General features: G+C 35.9%; 1 protein-coding gene across 1 annotated transcript in view; it reads right to left on the bottom strand.

The window, feature by feature from the left end:
* The window catches only part of LOC150095601 (MAM and LDL-receptor class A domain-containing protein 1-like), a 117,633-nt gene that overhangs the window by 9,719 nt on the left and 80,026 nt on the right, over positions 1-27,888 (bottom strand). The window contains exons 15-17 of the mRNA XM_090410335.1: positions 25,005-25,034; positions 22,974-23,180; positions 21,591-21,877 (exon numbers count right to left, since the gene is read on the bottom strand). Coding sequence (XP_090266461.1) covers positions 21,591-21,877; positions 22,974-23,180; positions 25,005-25,034 — 524 coding nt within the window. The remainder of the gene's footprint in view (positions 1-21,590; positions 21,878-22,973; positions 23,181-25,004; positions 25,035-27,888) is intronic.

Raw genomic sequence — 27,888 nt, 5'->3', positions numbered from 1 at the left:
CGCATGGCATGGATAGACTACAAGAAAGCATTCGATTCCCTCCCACACTCCCGGATCCTAAAATCACTAAAAATATTTGGAATTAGCAAAAACATATGTTCGTTTTTGGCTGTTGCTATGAAATCATGGAAAGTAACTTTAATAGTGAATAATGAACGATTTGGAGATATCAGCATTAAACGTGGAATTTTCCAAGGTGATTCCTTGTCACCATTGCTCTTCAACATTTCTTTGATACCTTTGTATCAAAGAAATGTTGAAGTATATACAACAGATGGTTATTATTAAAATTTCCAATCTGTTGTATATGGATTACTTGAAGTTATATGGAAAATCGGCCCAGCAAATAGGCTCTTTATTGAACACAGTTCGTATTTTCAGTCAGGACATCAAAATGGAATTTGGTTTAGATAAATGCGCAAATTTTATCTATTAAACGAGGAAAAATTAATGATACTAGCAATTTTAATTTTGATCAAGAGAAATATATAAAAGCAATTTCATCTGACGAACACTACAAATACTTAGGAATATATGAAGCAAATGATATTCTCCACTCGAAAGTTAAACAACAGGCAGCAGCAGCAGAATATTTCAAACACCAAAAGAGTTTGAAATATTCTGAAAACAAAACTAAATGGATTAAACACAGTTAGAGCAATGAATTCTTGGGCAATACCAGTGATCCGATACACAACTGGCATAATAGATTGGACAAAAGAAGACCTGGACAAACTGGACCGCAAAACTAGAAAACTAATGATTATGCATCATGCATTACATCCACGAAGTGCTGTTGACAGGTTGTACCTACCGAGGAGAATAGGTGGACGGGGTCTGCTGACAGACTGTGGAAGAAGAAGAAATTAGTTTAAGAAGTTACATCGACTATAGCTCTGAGCCAATGCTTCAAGCAATTACACAAGAGGGCCTTCTAAAAGCAACAGGAAACGAATCCGATTACAGAAAGGAACAACAAAATAACCGATATGTGCGCTGGAAAAATAGCCAATTTTTCCAGCCCTTGCATAGCCAATTTCTTCCAGATACTGAGGACAAAATTGCAACTTCAAAGAAGCTATCCGACTATTTACAGCAATTAAATATCAACGTAATGGCTACAATACGGATACATTAAAAAAGAAACAGAAGGATTTATTCTAGCAGCTCAAGAACAGGCATTACAAACTAATGCAATCAAAGCAAAACTTTTGAACATCAATAATAATAGCAAATGCAGATTATGCGATCAGAAAGATGAGACTGTAGACCATCTAATCAGTGCCTGCTGCAAAATAGCTCAAACTGACTATAAATACCGCCATGATCAATCACAATTATCGAACATCGACAGGTTTGGATTATTGATATCACAGTACCCAGTGATAACAACATTAACAACAAAGAACTGGAAAAAATTACTAAATATTGAGATCTGGCAATCGAAGTTGGCCGATTGTGGCTTAAACATACCAAAGTCATCCCAATCGTTATCGGTGCACTTGGTGCAACTTCAAAGAAGCTATCCAACTATTTACACCAATTAAATATCAACGATGTGACTCCATATGACCTACAAAAAACAGCATTACTTGGAACAGTCCATATTTTACGACGCTACCTGACGGACTATTCTAAGATTCTTGAGTAGAATCTGAATTGTTCTGTATCACCTGTCAACTTTTTGTTTATATGATATCTTGTTTTGACTGTGTATCAATTATGTGAATAAAATAATAATAATTTATTAAGAATAAATAAATAAATGTTACATATAAATAATAAAGTTTGACTGCTTGATGGAAAAAAAATTACTGGATATTTCTGCCTTTGTTTTAAGAAATATCAAACGCAAGAAGCCCGTTTCATACTTATATGTCGTAATGAACTATATTAGGAATAATATATGATTTTTTTCTCAGATATTTGTGAATATTTATTTCGCCAATTAAGCTGAAAATTATTCAAGAGTTCATCAAAATGTCCTTCAGAGGAATGGGCATAGGAAAGTTCAATTAATGAATCCATTCCTGCTTCCCCCCCGCCCCGTTAACATTTAACGGGGATGGGGGAGGGGGAGATTTAACTCATTTAAGAATTAAGAAACAAATATGTCACATAAGACGGCCACCTTGACACGAACTGTTATTACAGTAGTTGTATTTCTCTCAGCATTATGGCCACATACTAACGTCGAGCATGCGCAGCTTGCTCAACGTCAGTATCAGATCTGATTACGTCACAGTAATCTGACATTCAGAGAAGGATCAATCAGCATGAAACATGAATAATCAATTAGGCAACGTGCCTAGAAAAAGTACTGTATTTATGCGCACCTTATTCAACTTGAATAAGAAAATGTTACAATTTCTGTCAGTTAATTTTATTCTCTTTTATTGTTTATAGCTGTATTTTCTCTATCGACAGCTCACATTCCGTATATCTGAATTTTTGTATTTTCTGAGAACTGCTATAGGGCCTGTGGAGCACACTTAAAAATGTGTTAGTCTAACATCTTCCATTTCCCAGCCGTAGACATAACTTGTTAACTCTAACGTTTTTGGAATTCGGTTGGCTGTAGCAACACATGCATTCTTTACTTACGATACGCTGAACAAATTAAAATCATCATTAAAACTACCAAAACTATCTTCTGGAATCAAAGAAATGATACCGCCTCAATTTCATAATACGATAACAGACAAGATAAACACCTGTGCCATTACACTGTGATGTTAAAACACCTAAGTTCAACGCTAGCTAGGAAGAACTCGTATCCGGTAACACGACCCTAATAAATAATCTATGACATAATCGCTACGAGTAATACCATCCGGAGAATTTATGTTCCGGATATGAAAAATAAACTACCATTCGATAACAAACCTCCTTCCTTCCTATACAAAACTGAAAACGGGCATTGAGGAAATATTAACGAAAAAGGAAGTTGCTATTTATACTGGCTCGCTAGTATCATATATCACATTACCGTATTCTTGGATATCAGTATTGCATCTACACATATATATTACGATCCTTTCTGCGAGCATGCGCGCATGTTCCTACATGCTAAAGCAGAGATATAAAACAGCTAAATGTTACTTACTATAAATGCAGCCTCAAAACTACTTAACCTTAACTATCCAGTATTATATTGAGATATGCTTGAGCAATGTAATTTGAAATTTCTAAGCATGTGTACAGTTCTGACACATTGTGACGACAGTCCTGTCTTTAGTTAAGGTTTCTAAATGACCAATTAAATAAAGCAATCATAAATGAAACGAATAAAAATTTCTCTAGTATTAAGTGATTGAAAGTTTAATCGCTTAGGATATAAATAGCACCTGCAAGTATATTTTATCGGATTTCAGCTGGCTGGCTTCTTCATTAATTTGGGAGAAGTTTAAGGGGGAAATAATTTTATTTGAAAATCTTATATATATATATATATATATATATATATCTGTCAAAGTGCTCACAAAAAACAAACAAAAAAATTAATTAATTTCTGAACAGATACAAAGGGAAAAAAATCCATTAATTCTTTGTGATGTTCAGTAAATACTTGAAATATTTAATTAAGCTATCATCTAGCACTAGGAAGGAAACCAGTCAAAAATTTCTTTGACGTTTCAAGAATTTTATTATCAACTGTATATGAAAATGAAATTTACATACAGTTGATAATAAATGTGAGTTTTTTTTTTTTTTTCTTCTCAGTAACAGTGATTAATATGTATACATAGTAAGATTAAAGCTAAGCCAGTTTAGCTGCGTCTTATTTTAACACTGTTATTTACATCATATATTCTTGTACTTCGTCCTCCTGTTCTTGCGTTTTCACTCTTTTAAGTGTTTGCGACATACAATCCGAGTGAGAATGCAGAACACGTGAGAGATGCCATTTGGGCGTGCACTTTAGATATTAAATTATATACGCTTCGTAATCTGTAATCTAGTATTTCAATAGAAGTTTTTATCAGAAGAGAAATTTATCGGAAATTCTAAGAAACCTGAATATATATATATATATATATATATATATATATATATACATACACACAGTATTTCGTATACTATACACCAAAGAGAGTTTTAACAGAAATCGTAATAATTTCGAAAGTACAGCAACCACGGATTTTTTTTTTTTTTTTTAGCTCGATCTGTAGAGATGATGCCTTTTCTTTGGAAAAGATTGGGTTCAATTTACATCTCATTACGAGGTACATTAATAAGATCTGTAATGAATATGAGTCAGCAGTTCTGTGTATATAGGCTACACTACATACCTTTCCCTCTTAACAGTATTTGTTTTAAGTATCATAATTATCAAACTACAGAATTAGTAATTACCAGAATTATTTATAAAAAAATTCTTTCGATTAAATAAGTTTGTGAGTCAGAGATCCAAACATAATTACAATCAACTAATGATTTTATAAGATTTTTTTTTTTTTCCCGAAGATTGGCAGAGATAGTCGAATGATATTTATTATCATTACGACGGCATGCAATAGAGAAGTCAAATAATTTTCTTAAGAAAACATAAAGAAAGGTTTCAGATAGAAACGCACCTTTGATCCCTTTAAAATTAGGAGAAAATTTTGAAAGACTACTGAAAATAATCGAATTATTGATTTACTTATTATTTTACAATATAGCTGTGAATAATAGCGAATGTGTTGGTAAATTCTTGAAGTTGCATAAACTATATTTATCTAATCAATTTAAATCACAGCTTCTTATATTTACGTTTTTTTTTTTTTTTTGTTTTGTTTTGTTGTTAAATTTACGATAAATCTGAGACTAAACTTATCTAACCAGTTTAAAAATAAAACTTCTTATATTATATTATTTTTTTTTTAAATGCTACTTGTAATACTTTATTGCGATATTATTTAAGGCTGATCTGCGAAAATACAGTTTTACAGAACAACTAATCGCAACCAATATCTGAGTTTTTTTCTTCGTCAAATGCACGAAACAATATAAAAAAACTTCGGCATCAGCAATTTTGTAGTTACTCCATAAGGCAGACAACGCTCCATTCTTTCATATGCATTTTATTTTATTTTTATTTTTATTTTTTTTTATTTTTTGTACTTACGTTAGTATTAATTTCAGTACAAGAGAACGAAGGTTGTGTGCCATTGTCATTAAAACACTCGACTTCAAAAACAAAATATCCTTGATTATCTCATGTAACATGCACAGTAAAAGTACTAAACTCAAATACAGAAGTTTGGCATTCTGCCAGATATATATTTTTATTAGTATAGTTTATTTTTCTTTAACCTAATATTCTAATGAAATGTAAAGTAACGTAATCAAACTAACCTATTAATCTCATTAGAAAAAAATTTCAAGTTTTGGACATATTAAATAGAAATGTTGAACAATGTTTTGTGTTTTCTTGTGTTTTATATATATAATAATAATAATAATAATATATATATATATATATATTAATTAACACAATTAATTAATTAATATAATTAATATGTCCAAAAATAGTCAAAACTTGAAATTTTTTTCTAATGTTAACAGATTCAAGAAAAAGGGAGATGGTAAATCCCATTTTATTTTATAGCCAGGTACGAAACTGGGATCGAAATCCACAGATTTTCATGCCGAAAAAACTATCAGCGAGCCCAAGTGAAAATAATCACTTGGGTAGTACAACACCCAGCCACTGGGGAGGGCAAATTAGTCTTCTCAGTGCCGGTCCCAAGCCCGGATAAATGGGGAGGGTTGGCGTCAGGAAGGGCATCCGGCCGTAAAAAAACCATGCCAAAACCCAGGATGAAATGTTAGATAACAGAGAAAGGATCACGGCTAGGGCGTCCCCCGTAAGCGACGCGCAGTTCTGTCGCCCGAGGACTGTGAGAAGTGGGCTAGGGCTACTGAACCAAGGACGGGTTCAGCTAAAGAAGCGAGTCCAACAGAAAGAGAGTGTGTGTAAAGTAAGAATCGGGTCGCTGAATGTGGGTGCGATGAATGGGAAGAGTAAGGAGATAGTGGACATGATGAGAAGAAGGAAACTGAAGATCTTGTGCGTGCAGGAGATAAGGTGGAAAGGCAATAAAGCAAAGGAGCTGGCGGAGGGATATAAACTGTTTTATAGCGGTGTGGATGAGAAGGGAAGAAACGGAGTTGGAATTATCATCGATAAGGAGCTAAAGAGTGGAGTCTACGAGGTGTGCAGGAAGAATGATCGGATTATGAGCGTTAAGCTTGAGATGGGAGGAAGTGTGGCTACTATAGTGTGTGGCTACGCCCCGCAAGTAGGTTGTGATGATGAGCCATTCTGGAGAGAACTTGACTAAGTAGTGATGGGAATCCCTGATGGTGAGAGAGTGATCGTCTGAGCAGATCTGAACGGGCATGTAGGAAGGCGACGAAGTGGTGAAGAAAGGGTACATGGAGGTTGGAGTAGTGGTGAAAGAAATGAAGAAGGTAAAAAAATCATAGAATATGCTGTGGCCTTCGATCTGGCTATAGCTAACACGTGGTTCAAGAAGAGAGTTGGGCATCTGATAACCTATAAGAGCGGGGATAGAATGAGTCCGATTGCCTATATTATGTGCCGTAATAAACATCTGAAGGAGGTGAAAAACTGTAAAGTGATTAATGGAGAAAGTGTAGCAGCACAGCACAGTACAGGTTGGTTGTGGTAGAATGTGATATAAAAGGGGAAAAGAAGAATAGACGGAAGTGGTGGGTACAGAGGAGAATAAAGTGGTGGAAATTGGAAGGACCAAGGAATAAGTTTAAAGAAGAGGTATTGAAAGAAATGAAGTTACCAGAGGATGTGGAAGAATGGTGGGACGTTAATAGTCGGAATATTAGAAAAAATGGAGAAGAAGTGCTTGGTATAACATCAGGAAAGGGACCACCTGAGGATAAGGAGGCATGGTGGTGGAATGAGGAGGTGCAGTTGGAGATCAAGGAAAAGAAAGAGGCAAAGAAAAAATGGGACATGACTGGAACTAGAGCCGACAAGGAGGCATATAGATTAGCAAAGAAAAATGCAAAAGAGAGCTGTGGCAAGGGCGAAAGCGAGGGCAGTTGATGAGGTTTATGAAGAACTGGAGAGAAACGGTGGCGAAGCTCAGTTGTTGAGAATAGCGAAAGCCAGAGATAAGGCCTCGAAAGACATAACATCAGTCAAGCAGATAAAGGATGCCTCAGGAGTAGTATTACAAGACGAGGACAAAATCAGAGGAAGATGGAAAGAATATTTCCGAAAACTACTAAATGAGGAGAATCCAAGAGAGAGGTGCGAGGATGGAGAGGTAAATGAGAGACTGGTGCAAGACATAAGTAGAGAGGAAGTGGTTTGGGTACTGAGAAAAATGAAGAATGGAAAGGCTGTGGGAGCAGACCAGATACCTGGGGAAGTATGGAAAAGTTTGGGCAGTGAGGGCGTGGATATGTTATGGGATCTGATGTGTAAAATAGCCCAACAGGAAAAGATACCAGAGGAATGGAGGAAAAGTATTCTCGTCCCAATCTACAAAGGAAGAGGAGATGTTCAAGACTGTGGCAACTATAGAGGAATCAAGCTGATGTCACACACATTAAAAATATGGGAAGGAGTAATTGAAGCAAGTTTACGGCAGGAAACGAAAATTGGTGAGGAGCAGTTTGGATTTATGCCAGGAAGAGGGACAACGGATGCAATATTTGCGCTAAGGCGATTGATGGAGAAATATAGAGAGATGCAAGTGGATCTGCACATGGTGTTTATAGATCTGGAAAAGGCATACGGCAGAGTGGCCAGGCAGGAGGTATGGAGGTGTATGAGGAAGAAGGGGATGTCGGAGAAGTACGTGAGGTTGGTGAAGCAGATGTATGAGGGGAACAGAAACTCAGGTCAGGTCTAGTGTCGGCATGACAGAAGGGTTCCCTATTGTCGTAGGGCTACACCAAGGGTCAGCTCTGAGCCCCTACCTCTTTGACCTGGTCATGGATGTACTAGTGGAGGATGTCAAGAAGGAGGCACCATGGAGCATGCTGTTTGCCGATGACATTGTTCTATGCGAATCATCCGGAGAGAAGCTTGAAAATACCCTGGAAGAGTGGAGAAAGGCATTGGAGGAGAGCGGCATGAGAATTAACCGGGTGAAGACTGAATATATGTCAACGGGGAGTCACTAGGATATCGTCATACGACTCCAGGGTGAAAAGCTAATTTCAGTGAAGAAATTCAAGTACCTTGGGTCGGTTGTTGAGAGGAATGGTGACCTGGATGAGGAAATACAGCACCGAATAACATGCGGTTGGATGAATTGGAGGAAGATGAGCGGGGTCCTGTGCGACAAGAGAGTGAGTTGTAAGAGGAAAGGAAAGTTCTATAAGATGGTGGTGAGGCCGGCGATGCTCCATGGTGCGGAGACGTGGCCTATAACCAAGGCACAGGAGAGGAAGATGGAGGTAGCGGAGATGCGGATGTTGAGATGGATGAGTGGTGTGACAAAGAAGGACAGGATAAGGAATGACTACATCAGAGGGAGGGTTAAGGTGGGACTAATTGGCAAGAAGATACAAGAAAGTAGGCTGAGGTGGTTTGGACATGTTGAGAGGAAGGGTGAGGAGTATATGGAGTTGGAGGGAAGGAGGAAAAGAGGCAGGCCCAAGCTCAGGTGGAGGGATAAGATGACAGAGGATCTTAGGGAGAAAGGATGCCCTGGACCGGAGAACTTGGAAGAGGAAGGTTAAAGATTCGTGCGCCGACCCCGTTTAACATGGGATAAGGCAGAGTGAAAGAAGAAGAAGTACAACACCAGGGCAACTTCATGCAAAGGTGGAGCAAGTCCGTCACTAATCTTAATATTCTCTCATAATGTAAAACACAGCTCCTAAGAGATGTATATATATATATATACTGTTTTACATTATGAGAAGAGGTCACTACCCAGACCGGTTTCAACCTTTTTTGAGGTCTCATCAGTGAGTAGGTAGAATGAGAGTTCATGTCTTTCATCATCGGCCTTTGGGGTATAAAGATTGCTGAGGGTCAGCAGCTAGTAACAGGGAAAGTTAAAGAAAGGTAGAGTAGGGATAGTAGGAGGTAAAAAGAGGCCTCAGTCAACCTGTTTAGCTGTATAACCCAGAGATTGTGTAAAAGGTCTGTAAAACATCATCTCCTTACACCTATTCTAAAAAAAACTTTGAAATAAACTTTTCTTATATGCGCTCGTAAAAAAACTTTTAAATTAACAATTTACCTCACCAGGCGTCTATGGAGGGCATCTCCTAACACCTGTTTTAGTATAAAACTTAAGCCGGATTTTATTTATTTATTTATTTTTTTCAAAAAAAAAAGAACACTTAACTACGGGAGTCAAAAGGTAAAATTACTACGGGAATGAAAGCATTTCTGCCTGAATTAGAGCCTAAAAGTTTTTTTTTTTTTTTTTTTTTTTTTTTTCTTTTCTTTTTTAAAGAAGCAGTAAAGAACTGGCCAACCACCACGGGAAAAAAAAAGATTTGGGGGAAGAATCTGGTCCGAGAGATGCCGCTCCCAAGGAGCAGCACCGCCTCGCTGTAGGCCTTCGCAGCCCGGGTTCTCAGATCTGCCCCTCCTATATGAATAAGAACCCGTGAAGAGAGAAAAAAGAAAACCGATCTTACTTTTTAAAGGAAGACACACGGTATGATTAAGCCCTGTCTCAGGACACAGAGGATAGGAGGTTTGCACCATTTATTTACAAACCTCCCATTCCCTAGTATATGCCTTTCTTGTGCGAAAAACCTAGGGAGGTAGAAATAGATCCCGCTGAGTATTCTGGCTTGTATACAGTTTTCATCGCTGATTTGGGACTTTTTCCGCACTTTTGGCATAATGGATAATACCATTCTGGCACAACCTCTGCGCTGGGATCAGCATGTCCCGTAGTCCCGAAGTAGGGGAGAAAATGCCCTAGAAAGTATTTAATTAGGGATCCTGAAATATGGTTAGATTTTAAAGACTTCCCCATGGTTTTGAGAGTATCTGCATAGAATAGGTAGTTTAATTTCGGAAGTGAGAAACCCCCTTGATTGGTTTTGAGTTTTAGATATTCTTTTTTAATCTATTAGTATTTGTAAAGTTGATTCGCTTGGGTTTTTTTATATTAGTTATATTTATTGTATGCATTAGCATGGGGATTATTACTGTTTTTATTATTACTGTTCTTCCGTAGAAGGAGAAATAATTGGGTTTAAATGGTTTTAGTTTCTTTTCGCACTCTTCCCGCAATTTCTTAATAGGCAGTACGGGGCTCGCCGTGAATGGGAAGCCTAGTACTGTTAGGGGCTGAGTTTGCGGGACTAAACCACAGGGAAAGTTATTTCTATGGAAATTTCCAAAAATTTTAATTTTTGTCTTTGAAGTATTAACGCGAAGACCACTGGCCATGCTGAATTTTTGCAAAATGCCGAAATAAATGTAGATGGACTCAGAGTCGCTGAGCGTCGCCACTACATCAGCGGCATATGCTACAATTTTGCTCTGTCTGGAGACTAGAGGTAACGGCATTCCTCTAACTGCATGGGAGTTATCTATTTTTCTTATGAGGGGTTCTAAAGCGAGTGAGAAGAGGAGAGGGCTTAGTGGGCAGCCCTGTCTTACCCCCTTTTTAATAGGAACTGGTTCCGAGAGGAACACGTTGATAGCTATTTGGGCAGATGTTTTTGATTGCTTGCCTAAGCCTCCAGCCCACACCTATTTTCTGAAGGATGTCCTGCAAGTACGTATGTCTTACGCTGTCGAACCCCTTTCCAGATCCGTAGTGAGAAGTGCCAAAGGGTAATTTTTGTTTTTGGCCAGACGGATTAGAACTCTTAAGAAAAAGAGATTTAATTCCATCGATCTACCCGATATTCCATAAACATGGGTGCTTGTTATGATTCTTTCTATACCGCATTTGATGCGGCTGCAGATAATTTTTGCAAATATTTTATAATCCGAATTAGTTAGGGAGATCGGTCGCCAGCTATCTGCCAAGGTGAGATCTCGATCTTTCTTTGGGATAAAAATTATGTAGCTTTTAACGAATTCCTCGGGGATCTTTCCCGAAGTGAGGAATTCGTTAAATATTTTTGCTAAAACTGGTAATGCGTAGTCCCAGATAGATCGGTAGAATTCTATCCCTAACCCATCTAGCTCTGGGGGTTTTCTTGCCTTCATTGTTTTGCAAGCTCTTTTTATTTTCTCAGCAGTTATCGGCCTGTCATGCACAGCGCTAAGATGCTCGGGAAGACGACTTGGAATATCAAGGTTTTAAGTGAACCGAACTTACATATACCTCTGCTATCGAATTGCCAAAGTGGCGTACTCATATATTGTTAATTACTATAATAATGAGCCAAAAGGCTATTTTTTTACCGGCGACATATGTTAAGAAAAAGGGAGATGGTAAATCCCGTTTTATTTTATAGCCGGGTACGAAACTTAGGTCTACCTACTCACTGGTAAGACCTCAAAAAAGGTTGAAACCGGTCTGGGTAGTGACCTCTTCTCATAATGTAAAACAGTATATATATATATATATATGTAGAAAGTATTTTTACCTTGCTTGGTATCCTTAACATATATATATATATATATATATGTTAATATATATATATATATATATATATATATATATATATGTTAATATATATATATACAGTATATATATATATACTGTTATATATATATATATATATATATATATATATATATATATATATATATATATATATATATATATATATATATATATATATATATATATATATATATATATATATATATATATATATATATATATATATATACATCTCTTAGGAGCTGTGTTTTACATTATGAGAGAATATTAAGGTTAGAGACGGAGCTTGCCCCACCTTTGCATGGAGTTTACTGGTGTTGTACTACCCAAGTGATTATTTTCACTTGGGCTCGCCGATAGTTTTTTCGGCATGAAATTCTATGGAATTCGATGGATTTCGATCCGAGTTTCGTACCCGGCTATAAAATAAAACGGGATTTACCATCTCCCTTTTTCTTAACATATGTCGCCGGTAAAATAGCCTTTTGGCTCATTATTATAGTAATTAACAGATTCAGTTTGTTTTTGGACTTGTTTTGTACGTTCAACCGCCGATATTTCATAGCTGAGGTTTACCGCATTTTTGAATAATTTCTTGTCCCCCGCTTTTTTTTTTTTTTTAGATAAGAAATTGTTTAGTTTTATATGAAAGTATTTTCAAATTCAGACTTCTTTCATTACTGCAAATATATTTTGTGAACATTTTCTTCGTAATAACTTTTTTTTATAGCATAATTTTCTATTTATTGTTAATAAAGTTAGCAGCAAGTTTAACGGATGGGACATTTAGGCTTAAAAACGGACTGCATCAAGGTTGAAAATGCATGTTGTTTTAGTGGATAGTTGGTTAATTAATTTTTTTTCTTCATTTCATTCACGAAACGTTGTAAACGCTTCGTACGTTAAAACGTGGGGTTTCTCAATTCTTCTAGTTATTGAAGTTCAACTAGATTTTTAAAACGACTGTTGTTCTGCCTGCCCTTTTCAAACCCATTTGTACGTTCACTAAAGAGGTCTGCAGAAAATAAATGAGCGAACTCATTCTCATTCTCAACTGGCAAGTCACGCACATGTTCAAAGTCAGCATATGCATTTCCCTCCATGATTTAGCTTAAAAAAAGACAGAAAGTGAGAATATTTAGCATAGGCAAACCCTTATTTGTGTAAATATGATTACAGTACCTAACTGAGTAGATTAAATCTTATAGGTACTGTGATCATATTTAAACAAATGGGGGTTTACTACGCTAAATATTCTCTATTTGTACTCACGTAGATTTGAACATACAATTACAAGATTACTTTTCAAACTGCTTTTTTCCTTTTTTTTTTTTTTTTTTTTAAATAATCTTTAACGCTCATTCTGCCGTACATGGCGGACCGATACTGTTGTAGACGAACTTGGATAGAGTAACACTGTCAAGGACTCAAATAGTTAACGAAACAATTAATAGACAACACTTTTCTTTGGGCAGCAGATAATCACTTAATTATATATACAGTATATGATTGTTATTGTGTATATATATATTAGCCTTTAAAATTTTTTTATTTTAGCTTTTCTTGGGTTATTTTGCATTTTATTCTATATGCTGTGTAGTATAGTACGAAGTAGAGAATGCCTGTTAAGGTATTATGTAATAGTTTGGTTCAAACAGCTACAACGACAGCCTGCTGATAATATGCATAAACATGCACAGGTGCGATAAATGTTGTCACGTTTGTACTGTGTCTAGTGCTGCAACATCTATCTTTTGGTGCACCTTCCTCATAACATACTTATAACAATTTTTTTTTTTTTTTTTACTCCTTTCACTACTCCTAAATTATTTCAGTATGAAAGAAATATTTTTTTCTTTATATGTAAAATATTTTCAACTCTAAGAATTAAAAAAAAGAAGAAGAAGAAATAAATGCTAAAAGAAATAAGTGCAGTGTTTAATACCGACATTGTTCTAACAAAAATTAATTAAAAATAAAATCAAGAGAAAGACAGTAAATTATTCTTCTAAGAAATAGACAGTAGCGAATTCTATATACTTGCTATGCTTGCTGCGCAAGCTCATTAATTGAGAAAGAAGTAATATTTATTTGTTAATAAATGCATGCATTTATAAGCATTCCATTTAGGCTTTTATTTTTGTAGACAGAAGACGGTTTAAGCATGCGCGGCAAAAAATGAGCTTTCCGTTGTGTATCGAAGGCCGACGCTAGTCAAGCTACCTTGGCTTGCTCAGTTGTGGGAGCACCAGGTCCTCGCTTCAGCACTGTGATTTCATGAGCGCGCATAGCCATTTCGGCTCCCTCCACGTCATCTCACCCTATTGCTTAAACACAGGCCATACGCAGTCAACGTAGCTCTAGCCTGTGAACTTCAGCCAGCCTTTACAAGTGTGCGTGTTGCTTGAGAAAATTAAGTTACGGCCAACTTTTTATGACGATGTTATTGACCAGTTCATAAAGAAGAACCGTAGGGTAGAATTTGTATTCAAGTAGCTAAATTGAAAAAGATAGAATATCGTTTGTAAAATAAATGTTGTATTTGTATGATTAAATGTACATAAATTTCTAAATATATAGTTTTAAATGGTCAGTAATTCATTATTCCGCTAATCAGACTTCAATCACGCCTCTCACTCCCTGAATGATAACAAGAGCAAGCGTGAATTTCAAGACCAGCATTCGCCCCTGGAAATAGAATTATCTTGCAAAAATGATAGTATATGCCAGTGAATGCAGCACTCACTTAAGGCAGAACATAAAGCACTCACTTAAGGTAGAACATAAGGTACAACATAATAATCAGCAAAAAATGCGTGAAAGATATAAATAACAGCGCCTCCGTAGCGCAATTGGAAGAAAAAAAAAAAAAATTGGAAGAACAACGGTACATTGCGCCCTTCGATTGGAATAGGCCTAAGGTCGATTCTCGTCGCGACGTGAGGAATCTTTATCTGGACGATTTCAATCGAAGGTGAGTTAGCCGATCTCATACGGAGGTAGCAGGGTTTTTGCTCCCAGAAACTCGGGTTTTTCATCCCGCATGCAGACAAATTGGCCCTTCAGAACAGACACAATTTACAGACAAAAAGTATTAGTGGTGGAGGTGGGCGGTAGATGGCGTTAATGGAGATGATTCGTAGTAGAGGTTCGGTGTAGCGGTTAAGACAGCTGTAGGTGTCCTCCCGCAATGAGTCTTCGGACTCCTTGGAGGTGTCAGGAATAATAATAATAATAAAATAAATAACAAAATCGGTCAAAACTATTTTAGATTAGTATTCGATTACCTGCAGAAACCAAATAGACAGTGTAACCAAATGATTACACTTCGTAATGTGCGTTTTACTGAGTGTTTCAAAGAACTTCGCGATACAACTTATTATTGATGAACTACACTGTACTTATTTGCTTCCACTTCAAGGAGTCCGTAACTCTATTTTTTCACAAGTCGTTATTAAACCTAATAAATATATTTTGAACTTACAAAATTTACATCATACTCTAATTCTCGTAGTTGTAAACAGCAAATAAATATCGCAAGTGGTTTACCCGCCCCCTAGGGGAAACAGGAAAATCTGCGTCGTAATAATTTATTAGAATACAAGATAGATAAAAAAATAGATATCTTTCATTTCCTTTCTCTATACGCTAATGAAGTTATATCTTTGCTAATGAAGTTATTCCATATTTGAATAAAATAAATATTTAGCTTTTCGCCAGATGGTGCCACTTTCACTTAATATAATCACAGTGAAAACGACATGTAACCAATAAAATAAAAATAAAACAAGAAAACTGATATAATAAGATCGAACGGAAGATTTAAAAAAAAAATCGAAAAATATTTTTCTAGGTATCGTGAATTTCAGTAAGAATACATATGCCATGGTTACCTGTTCAAACGATATTCATTGTAATTGTACAATTTAAATATATCGTAAAAAAAAAAAAATCTTATTTCAAAATGGGTACGTTTGCTAACTTAAATTTGAGTTCAGGAATGAACGCTGCCTTAAAAACATACCAACAACGTATGTTTTTTAGTGTGGAAAGTTTAATAAGATTTTCCAGAGAACCAAAATAATATCACAAACGATCAAAGTATGACTTGCTGATAGATAAGAATGAGTCACTGAGATAACCATAGATATTCATCGATATTATAATATGATAATAGTGGTGATATCAAACGAGATAACCTTGAGATGGTGAAATGATGATATTGAAGATTAAATCTGATTAATTTACACCTGTCGTTGGTTATTAGAACAGTTTCTGTAAATTGCCCTGACAACCAACTCCCCTAGTAAGCAAGTTGTATGGCTAAAGAAAAATAATCTATCACATATTTCATCGTAATTGCCAATCTGGAATAATGATTTTGATTTTGTGAAAATAAAATTAGAGCTCGCACTAAAAATAGTATTCTCACCAAGCAGTCAGTCACAGTATTTAGAGATTTGCATAAAATCGTTTATAGTCTGAAAGCGATCAACTGCATGATGGATTTTACCAATGATACATGTTATAATTAGCTTAATGAAGATGAATGGAGAAGGATATACGTGGTAAGTATTTTCAATATTTTCAGCAAAATTTTCAACACCAACATAGTTGTTTCTCATTGTTCATTCAATGTTCCAATATTCAGGATTGTTATTGGTAATGGATCCTTCTTCGAGGCAATGTCACAATGCACCTGAACTGGTGAGAAAAGAATGAGCTAGATAGCATGAATATATGTATGAAATGCAATAACCATAAACACAGTAATTGCTGACTTGCGATATTGATGTAATATAGTCGTTTCTACAAATAAAAATAAATCAAAGTGGTTACATGTTAGAGACAGCTACTGCCCTCTAGTGTTCCTCACACAAACTTGTATTATTATGTGGAGTACTGTGAGGTCTGCTCTCAGTTTCCCGTTCCGATATCGTTCGCTGGAGGCAGTACTGTCGACAGGGTGTAGCATAGAGGCAGCCTGCCTCACGGCGCGGCCTAACATGGGCGCTCGTTCAGCTATATTGCGGTATGCGCCGTAGAAAGTGCGGGAAGAAGTTTTTCCAAGTTTAAAACTGATTAAAAATTATTTGCGAACAGCAATAACCCAAGAAAGATTGGTTGGCCTAGCAACTATATCGATGGACGCGGACATAGTATAATTTAAATTTAGAATAGCTTATAAACAGTTTTATTGTGCGATATCCCCGTAGAGAAAATATTTAATTATTATTATTATTATTGAGAAAGAATGAAAACACTCGAGTATATATAATTAAGTGAATCCGACTTACACAGCCTACCAATATAAAACACTAACTTTTCACATCCTTAAGAAAACATTAGAACTCATTTAAAAACTATATAATGGAGATCTCAAACATAGGCGAACATATCCAGTCAAACAACATAAACATATGACTCTTTGAAGAAATGGTCAGACAACATTTCCACCAACACCAGCTTCACTATCATACACAAAAACATAAGAAGTATAAAAAAAAACACTAGCTTACATTGATAACACAGCTCAATTATACCATGATAAACATAAATGCGCTAATACTGACCGAAGTTGCATTAACAACACAGAAATTTACGCATACAACATAAATAATTATCAAACCTACAACTTATGTAGACCAAACAAAAGAGGAGATGGCATTGTGGCATTTATCAAAGAAAAATACAATGTGACAGAAAAACAAACTCACTTCGAACTTGTGGAAACACTAATTTTGGAAATCACAAATAGCCACAATAGTATCAAATACACAATAAACACAATATACAGACCCCCCCCCCCAGATAATAATCGACTCAGTTTTCTTCACGAGTTAGAAACATGGCTAAGCGGCATTGAACCGCGTACAACACACAGGCTCATCCTAATAGGAGACATTTACATAAAAACTCTTGACCACGCTTCTTCATCCACTAACACATATCTTGATATACTAAGTCAGTACAACATAAACCCTACCATTAACCTCCCCATTTGATCATATCAACATACGAGCTCCCATCCATACATATACATCATCAGTAATTAACGTAAAAATTGCCAATCACTACTTTGTCTCAACTTCGTTTTATTACGTTTCCTACCCCCCCCCCCCTCCCACCACCACAAAAGTCGATAAAACTCGATCATAGTAAAGAGCATTGTCGATAACCAAGTAAAAAATACGGACTGGAATTCCCTACTTAAAATAAACGATCCTGTAACATTATACGAGAATTTTCAATTAAAGTTCACAGAAATATTCAAAAAAAAAAAGCAACAAAACCTACACAAACGAGGCGACAAACAGATAACAATCCATGGATAAATGACGACATACTAAATACTATTACTGTAAAAAAAAATCTATGGAAAAAACTTAAAAAGTCACCCAGTAACACACATTTACAAACCTTATACAAAAACACAAGAAATAAACTAACAACAAAAATTCGTAGGGCAAAAAGACGCTACTACTTCCAAAAAATCATGGATTATAACGACAACATTAAGCAAACATGGGCTACACTCAACGAATTAGTAACCCGAAAAAAGAAAACTTCAGCACAAGATTTTATTGCAAAAACCTTCGGTCAGGACACAAACCAAGAGGAACAGCAGACTCATTCAACCATGCTTTCACAAACAACATCACACAACTCAAAAAAAAACAAACTACCAACGATCAACAAAAAACTACCGACACAAAGTCAACAACCACCGATGTATTTTCCACCCATAACAAAACAGGAACCGAAAGAAGCAATCCTACAACTAAAACCAAAGACCACTCCAGGAATAGACAAAATAAGACTCACAGACCTTATAACACACTTTGAACAAATAAATCCAATACTTTTGAAACTCGTACACATAATATTCGATACAGGCATTATTCCACAACAACTAAAAAATCTCCTATATCACGGTATCTGCGAATCTCTACTCAGATACGGAATAACAGTCTATGCAAATACATCAAACAGCCACCTAACAAAATTAGAAACACTACACAGGAAAATCATGGTAATAGTGATCTGGATACCTTACATGCAACAACCAATACCCAACAAGCACATGGCGATACACAGAATTCTGAGCATTAAAAACCTGAAACACTACATGGCATTAACAAGGAATTACTTCAACATCACCTATCGAAACAACAGAGACACATATCGTATAACACTACCTAAAACAACTCTCTGCATCCCCACACCCTTCAACAACTCATACGGTTCTTTTGTGAGATCACATCAGATACCCAGCAATTCAACAACCTACCAAGAAAGTTAAAACACGTAGATAACTACAGAACATTAAAAAACGAACTCTGGAAAATATACCAACAAAGTTAAGAAACCATTAACACTAATATACACATCACAAATCGCTAGCATCCAATGCTTACATCCCATACATAAACAGTAGCAACAACACAAACAGTGAAGGCTAAATCCCACTCTTCATAAAAGCTAACCCAAGCTTCGAAGTAGGAGGGATTAACTTGCCTCACTCATCTACAAGTCGTCCTTATAAGCAAATGCAGAAATTTGTATGTATAATCACTCTTTCTCAAACTTTAAAAAAATAAAATAAAATAAAATAAAAAATATAAAAAAATTCTGTATAATCTTCATTGTTAATATTAGAAGAACATGTGTTGTAAATACATAATATAAAGGCAAAAAAGTATTAATAAAAAATTTAATTGAAATCCAATGTAGGAATTGCAGCACTTAGTGCTGAACTCTGTAAAATTATAAGGTGCAATGTCACACAAGATGTTTATTGTATGTATAAATATTTTAGCAATCAATAAAATAAATACATATGTAAAATATATATATATATATATATTATGTTATATAATAATAATAATAATAATAATAATAATAATAATAATAATAATAATAATAATAATAATAATAATAATAATAATATTATTATTATTATTATTATTATTATTATTATTATTATATATGATGATATATATATGATGATATTATATATATCCCGTGATGAGTACGAGGACTTATCACGGGAGAACACCTACAACTGTTTCAACCACTGCACCGAACTTCTACTACGAATCATCTCCATCAACGCCATCTACCGCCCACCTCCACCACTAGTATTTTTTGTCTGTAAATTGTGTGTGTTCTGAAGGGCCGATTTGTCTGTATGCGGGATGAAAAACCCGAGTTTCCGGGAGAAAAAAACCCTGCTACCTTATGTAATCGTTTTGCATTAATGTTTCTCTTGTAATAAAAACAAAATAGCAATTGCAGATTTTCTTATATTTTTGTCTTATAATCCATCAGGGGCGATATTTAATTTAATTGTTTGCCTCAGGGCGCGATCTAATCTGGCGACGGCCCTGGATGAAGGCACGGCTCCCTCGTTAAAAGATTTGCGTACAGTACTTCACACAATAATTTGGTGAAAAAAGAAAAACAAACAAACTTTAGCCTGAACTTTCGGAAATCCGTTGGTAGCCACGCGCTCCTAAATGTTAGTGACAGGGATAAAATAGTAAGAAAGTGATAGTGCTGCCATCTCATATTCCTGTTCATAGCTTCCTGCTCTGCAGTACATTTTTTTCTAAACTGGTGGATTAAAAACCCCGTGTGTTTTCAGGAAGAAAAATATACTACTTACATCAACCATCGATTAACTCCAGACAGTTGATCCTTTTTCCCAAGTAAGCAAACAGACAATAAGTCAAGTTTGCGCCTGAACGTAGTTCATGTCTGAGGCAACTCGTGGTAAAGGAGGAATAAGCTCCGATCACTTTCCTTAGTATTTCCTCCTAATGCAAAGCACATCCCCTTACGGAGATGTATGATGCTATGCATTGAAGGCAAGGGCCACTACCCAGACCAGTTTCGACCTTTATTGAGGTCTCGTCAGTGGGAGCCAGACCAAAAAATGCCAAGGTTGAATGACGTTAAATGTATGATGCATAGCATCATACATCTCCTTAAGGGGATGTGCTTTAATTAGGAGGAAATACTAAGGAAAATAAAATGAAAAAATACAACATATCGCGATTAGCAAATCGAAGCTGGCAAAAGAAAACGAAAGTTGTTCCCATAATAATAGGTGCTTTAGGCACCAACATTGAAAAAACATCTAGAAGCCTTCGAGTTAGATGGATTAAAAATTGAGCAGCTACAAAAGGCCGCTTTGTTCAGCACAGCTTTCATTTTCAGGAAGTATTTCCACAACTCATAGGCCCTTGGGTAGGGCTCGAATTAGTGGAATATAACCAGCCTTTTCTTAAGACTGAGGAAGCAAATCAAGCTACACACACACACACACACACACACACACACACACACACACACACACACACACACACACACATATATATATATATATATATATATATATGTGTGTGTATATATATATATATATATACACACACACACACACACACACACACACACACACACACACACACACACACACACATACAATTAGTCTGTAAACTATACTAATTAAAATGAATCTGTGAAACTTAGTGCATTGACAGTGAATGGCTTAAAGAGAAGTATGAAAGCCATCGTACAAGACAGAACGGATGGAGTCCCGAATTACGTCCTAAGACTCCATGGAGATATAAAAAAATAAAATAAATCCTCTGACGCCTATTATTTATCAAACGATTAATCTCCTTTATCTCAAACTTTATTTGAAGACAAGATGAGCAGCAAGTCTTCATCTTTCAAGTTGATAATGAGCTCAAGCTATCAATGAATCAAGTTTTATTAGGAGAGAGAGAGAGAGAGAGAGAATGGTAGCCAGTAGTCATCATCTCGTGGTCCTAAACTCTAACACTCATATTACTGTGTGCAACATTGTGAGTTCTGCGGTTCATGGAGATATTGAATTAATAATTATGATGTTCTTTTTACGGTTCACATCATGCTAAATAAATTAAGAAACACTAAAACCACCAGAATAATTTCTTAACAGGCACAAATAAAGATGCTCCTTACTTGATAACCAGTAGCGGCATTAACGCTGACTTGTGCATAAGTCCAGTCAGGCCGAGTAGTATCAAATTTCCTTGTGGAAAATCTCCAAACTGTATTTTTTCTTCCTTCTCCTTCTTCAGTGATTTCTAACCTGACAACACTTAGAGTTGTCGATTCGCCACGACCGAAGGCAGCAAACCAAAATGCAAGACATTTGACATCGTTTTGACTAGGTTCAAACTGCGGACTCATTAGCATGGGAGTCTGAGGTGTGACTTGATTAAAGATATCAAAGAAGACGTAACCAGCTGGAAACAAAAAAAGAAAAAGAAATTAGTCAAAAAGTATCAGATTTTTACAAAGGGACTGATTATCTCTTGATAATTATCAAGAGATAAACAAAGGGACTGATTATAATCAGTCCCTTTGTCTTTTCATTAATAGATTTCATTGGAGATCAGTAAATTCTGCAAAAGCTATAACAAACTATTTTACAATGTTAAGGTGAAATACAACCGCATTGATGATAACAGAACTCTGGGATGTTTTTTGTTACTTATGCATTATTTAATTTGATATTTTATCTATACTAGAATGTAGTCTTAAATTAGAGAACTACCAGCTTAAATCTGTTGCGGACCAATCTGAATCCTGTACTTAATGTTTTTTGTTTATTTATTAACACTTCGACTATGGAGTAAAATGAGCCGCCTATGTCTACAAGACAAATAATATTGAACCTGTCGATTTTAGTAGCAACAATCTTAAAAATAGCTTCCAGTGTTCGTTTTGGATAATCTCATAACCAGAGCAATACTAGCATGTTTACAATGTTTCGACTGTGACTATATAGAAAGAAAAACGACAAATTCATGGAACAATTTCGGCTTTGCTGAAGGTATTCTCTGAAAGGTTAATACCATCATCCATTTCAAAGTTTTGTCCCATTTATTAACGCCCTATTAACGATTGGTTTTCGCCAACATTGCATTTTTGAGAACAGTTTCTATAATAAGTCACATAATTAATAATAAATAATAAGTTAACGCCTTTTTTTTCCCTTATAGGGAATAGGCGGGCCTCTAAACCTATCTAGCTTTTGGAGACTGAGTGAGCAGTTCAATCTCCAGCGGTAGCCAATCAGAGATAGCTGGTCCATGTCTTTCACTAATTATAGGCAGCCACCGATGAAGAGACCGGCAAACAAGTGCTGCCATCTACTTGTATTATATAAATTCGAATAGGATATATTGTATTACGTTATGGATTGTGCTTATATTAAATATCACCATGGAATTGAAATACTATTTTCATCATGAAAACGTTTTTGTTTTGGAAATGTCACTTATCCTGGATAGAATGAATAATGGAAGAGGTATTTATTAAAGATAATTTTAAGCTTACTCGGTGCTCGAAAAGTGTGATCCTGTAAATTGGCTGGCCTGCTGACTGGAGTTGCCAACCTCCAAGTTAAAGCTTCGTTAGTGGCTTGTACCTGTCTGTTCGAAACTTCTCTGTTTCCCATTCCGATATCGTTCACCGGAGGCACGGGTCCCTCATTTTCTGTTGTGTTCCTCCATCCACACATGTGACGTTCAAATGAGCATTCCCCTGCAAAAATAAAGTGAGCAATGATAAATTGTAAGTGCTAGAAAGAACGGAGCATTCAGGAATGTTAAAAAAAGCTAAAAATGTGGGAATGAAAATACGATTCAGCAACTCAAAAAGGTAATTCTTGTCTCTTTCATTGATTTTATTTATTTTTTTAACTGTTTTGTAAAGAACTGAAATAAAGGAACAAATCTTTTAATGGATTAGCGTTTAAAAGTAACTAAGTTAAATTTGGAATTATGGCCTAAGCAACTAAGCTTGTGAGCCAGCGTACAATGTCTTTAAATTGTGTGTATTCTTACTTACTGATTTATTTGTTTTTCAAGATAATAAAAATCCGAACTCCTGGGAGAGAAAAACCCTGCTATATACGTATGAGACCAGCTAATTAATATTCTAATTAAAAAAAAAAATTACTCGTGTCTTAGCTGATTTTTGGACCCACAGATAAATAGAAGTTTTTTTAACCAGGAAGGAATTCAAGATTTTAACACGATAATTAAAAAAAGAAGCCTTTATAGTATATTCAATTGGCAGATGAATATTGTAGACTGGCATGCATAGGGCTGTCTCTTTGCTTACTGGAGAACGTGAACTTGCTCAAAAAAAGTACCATGTTTAGTTTCTAGAGCAGGATTCCCGGAACCGTTTGCTCACCTACGAGTACTAAATGCACCCAGAAAGGTTGTAACTTATTATTACGTGACACCTACAGGGAGTCCGAAGACTCATCGAAGGAGGGCACCTACTCCACGACTCTCCGTCTCCACCACTGAAATCCATCAACTACAACCACGCCATCTACCGTCCACCACCACCACTAGTATTTTCACAGACAATCACAAACATCCATGGCCACGGCGGGATTTGATCCCGCAGCCTTTCTGCTGGAGAGTGGAAACGTTAACCACTCGGCAAACCACGCCAGCAACTTATAGTACATTAGTACCGTGGATGTGGTTAGGATTTTTTAATTATTATTTTTTAACTTTACCTATTATTTATTTTTTGCATAATCCGTAAACCCCGATCTAGAGACCAAACTGGACATTTTAAGCCACTTCAAACCTCCAATAAGCGGTAACTGTTTTCCCAAAGGCCAATAAAATTAATCTCCTACCTAGGGATATTCACAAACATCCACGCCCATGAAGGAATTCGAACCGACATCCCCAATTGGAGAGTGGGTGGGCTATATTAGGCCTATCAGATTGACCAATATGTTTGCAATCTTAGGTAGATGGGACCCATGTGAAAAGAATAAATAAATAATCAAGATGAAGGTTAGTTGTTTTCATTCAAACAGCCCGAAGAACACCCGAATTAATCTTCATCAACCTCTCCGTCCCTTCGGACAGGTAGAACCTCCCTGATTAGGAGTAACGACGAATTATGTAGCCCGTACGCAGTTAGGTTGTATCTCATCAGGGCAAGTATTTACACCTGTAGATTTGTGTGTTCACGATGCCGGTTGTCTGCTTTGAGAAACAAAAAAACCCAGAGTTTCAAAAAATGGCCCCCCCACCTCAGTGTAAGACCATAACTCACCATTTGACTGAAAAGAGCCAATAAAGGTTCTTCACTTCGTAGACGAGATTCAAATTGATCTTTCAAATCAAAGGACTCGTCTATATAAACTGAAATACCAGAACTCCACACGAATTAACAGATAATTCTTATTATTACAGACTTTTTGCTTCTATTCTAATTACAACTAAACTAATATGACCACTTAATAGTTGCTTAACTGAATATTTAATCTTATATGAAGAGTAAATAACAATAATATAATTTTTTAAAAAATCATAAAATAATGCAACTTACCCATTACTGCTGTGGCTTTACTTGGTTGTGCTAGAAATAATAAAAAATAGATAAGTGCTGTTGAATTTGATATGCATAGTAAGAAACATCCGTTCAAAAGACTAAATGTTCTAATGGTACAATTTTCTCGATAAAATTACGCCGGAAAATGAGAAAAAGGGTTTTAAAGAATTTTTAAGACATTGAAGATAGATGGATCCTTTGTGCTTTCATTCATGAATGTGACTTAAAAGATTCTGTGGTTGTTCAGTATTTGAAAGTAACAGCTAATGCCACGAGGTGCTACACGAAAGTCAGAAGGCTGAATTTATATATTATTATTATTGTTATTACTACTACTACTACTACTACTACTACTACAGAGGGCGCTGTCTAGGCATACGAACGATTGCATGGTTCTATCGCTGGTCCAATTTTTATACTTTAATGTGGTTCAAACTCCTGTTGTTAATTTAAAAGTGTCACAAAGTAACTCTACTTGTCACGCTGAAGACAGTGATATATAATTCATCGAAATCGGCCAAGTGAAACCCAAATTTTGAGTATGCTGAAAATTGAGCAGAGTTCACCGTGGTCACCAACGAGCATAGAACAAAGGACGTCGCCATCTTTGCAGTTGTCCAAGGGAAGAAAGGTGAGTCATGAAGTGCAACAGCCTGAAGGAATTATCGTCCAACGGAAGTAATATAAACTGCAGGAAATGCCTATACTGCAGAGAGAACAAAGAAACGCCTCCGCCCACGACGCAACTGATTACGTCGGATGCAGAATCGGACGATGAACTGAACAGACAAAAAATACCAGTGAGTCATAATTTGAGTTCCGTAAATTTATTACTAGAAAAAGGTTTAGAAAATATAAAAGCCAGCTTAGTAGACCTTGTCCAAGAACTCTTCGATAAACAGAATAAACAAATAACAGAAAAAATTAGCGAATATGAAGAGCTTGTTAAATTTAATAATTCAAAAGTCGAAGAAGTCATATAAACGGTAAAATACATTAAAACAAGCATTAACGCACTAACTGACAGGCTACAAAAATTGATAAAAGAGACATCGGAACTCCGTCAAAAATTTAATTCCCTAAAACTACAATACAAAGTTTTAAACCAATAACAACATAAAGAAGACCTTGTCATAAACGGTTTTCCAGAAACTGAATCTGCAGAAAATCTCAGAGACATAGTTTTAAAGTTAGGCCATGCAATTGGCATCCCCCTACAGCATAATGATATTCAGACCATAAATCGGATTCCCAGGAAGAACAAAAAACAAGGCTTACCACGACCCGCACTAGTCATAATCAGTCTGACAAACAAGGCTACAAGAGACAATCTCATAAAAGCCAGCATACTGAAAAAACCAGTTTTCAAGGATTTAAATGCATCGCAAGACAATAAGCCAATCTTTCTATCAGAGTATTTAACACCTTTCAATCAGAATCTTTTGAAGCAAGCAAGAAAAGAAAAAAAACAGAAAAAAAGTATCAATTTTTGTGGATCAAAGACGGCAAAATATTCTTGAGAAAGTCACAGACTTCAAAGTCTATACAAATAAAAAGCTCGGAAGACATAGATAGGTTGTTAGAGTGAAACAAAAGATTCCAACTTAGTTCAAAAAGAAGATCTCAACACAACAAAAATGAATGTGAACCATCAGATAGATGTAATTACACCAGAATACATCAGTAATTGTACTTTCGAATCGCTTGATGCATGGAAAAACAACACACAGTACAAGAGAGAGAGAGAGGTCTGTCAATCTTGCATATTAACATCAGAAGCATCCGAAAAGTTATTGTTACAGGCTTATCTGGGGAATTACACTGCTATTATTGATATATTGATTCTAACAGAAGTATCCATAACTAAAGACGAAGCGACTGCTTTCCAAATTCTAGGCTTCCAACAACATAGATCATGCCGCCAAACAAAAAGAGGGGGTGGAATATTAATATTTATCAAACATAAATTAATAACAAAAGAAACGGCCTATCAGTTTGAGCATGCTGAAACCCTTTGCCTCGAAATCACCGATACCACCAATAGACAGCATCCCATAATACTAAATGCTATTTACAGGCCACCAAACCTAAACATGATAAAATTCTTGCACGAACTCAAATGCTGGCTTTCATGCCAAGAATTATGCTCAACCGAATACCTAATGATAATTGGCGACATAAACATAAATATTGCAAACGAAAACCAGAATAACACCGTACAATACTTAGACACACTATCCATGTATAATCTAATACCAACAATAACATCATGTACTAGAGAAGAAATATTCAGAAATACTATCACAGTCTCCTGTCTAGATCATATAAACGTCCGAGCACCACCAAACAGTTACACTGCATCAGTCATAAAGTGCAAAGTAGCAGACGATTACTTCACCGCTCTAAACCTGCACACAAAGACAATATCCATGCAATGTCCCACAGAAGGAAAGAGACAGAAAACAATAATAGATGAAGAAATAATCAACCACGAAATAAGAAAAACAGACTGGGGACACCTGGCATCAGATTCAGCAGATATCTTATACAATAACATTAAACTCACACTGGAGGAAATATATGAGAAAGCTGCAAAGAAAGTCAGAATTCGTTAAAAAACAACACAAAATCCTTGGATAACACAAAACTTAATCCTAGAAATACACAGAAAGGACGCTTTATGGAAAGAATTAAAGCGATAGCCAAATAACACAGCTTTAAAAACTGAATATAAGATAACATGGAATCGCCTTACAACACAAATCAGAAATACAAAAAGAAGCTACTACAGAGACAAAATAACCTCTTCACAAAACAATATGAAACAAACCTGGCATCTGATCAATGAGATGGTATGTGTTCCCAACACCATCGACTTCCA

The sequence above is a fragment of the Typopeltis vanoorti genome, chromosome 20 (assembly GCF_054136105.1).
Source record: "Typopeltis vanoorti isolate ZY-2024b chromosome 20, IOZ_Tvanoo_1.0, whole genome shotgun sequence".
NCBI classification, from domain to species: domain Eukaryota; kingdom Metazoa; phylum Arthropoda; class Arachnida; order Uropygi; family Thelyphonidae; genus Typopeltis; species Typopeltis vanoorti.
This window is presented reverse-complemented; position numbering and strand designations above follow the sequence as displayed.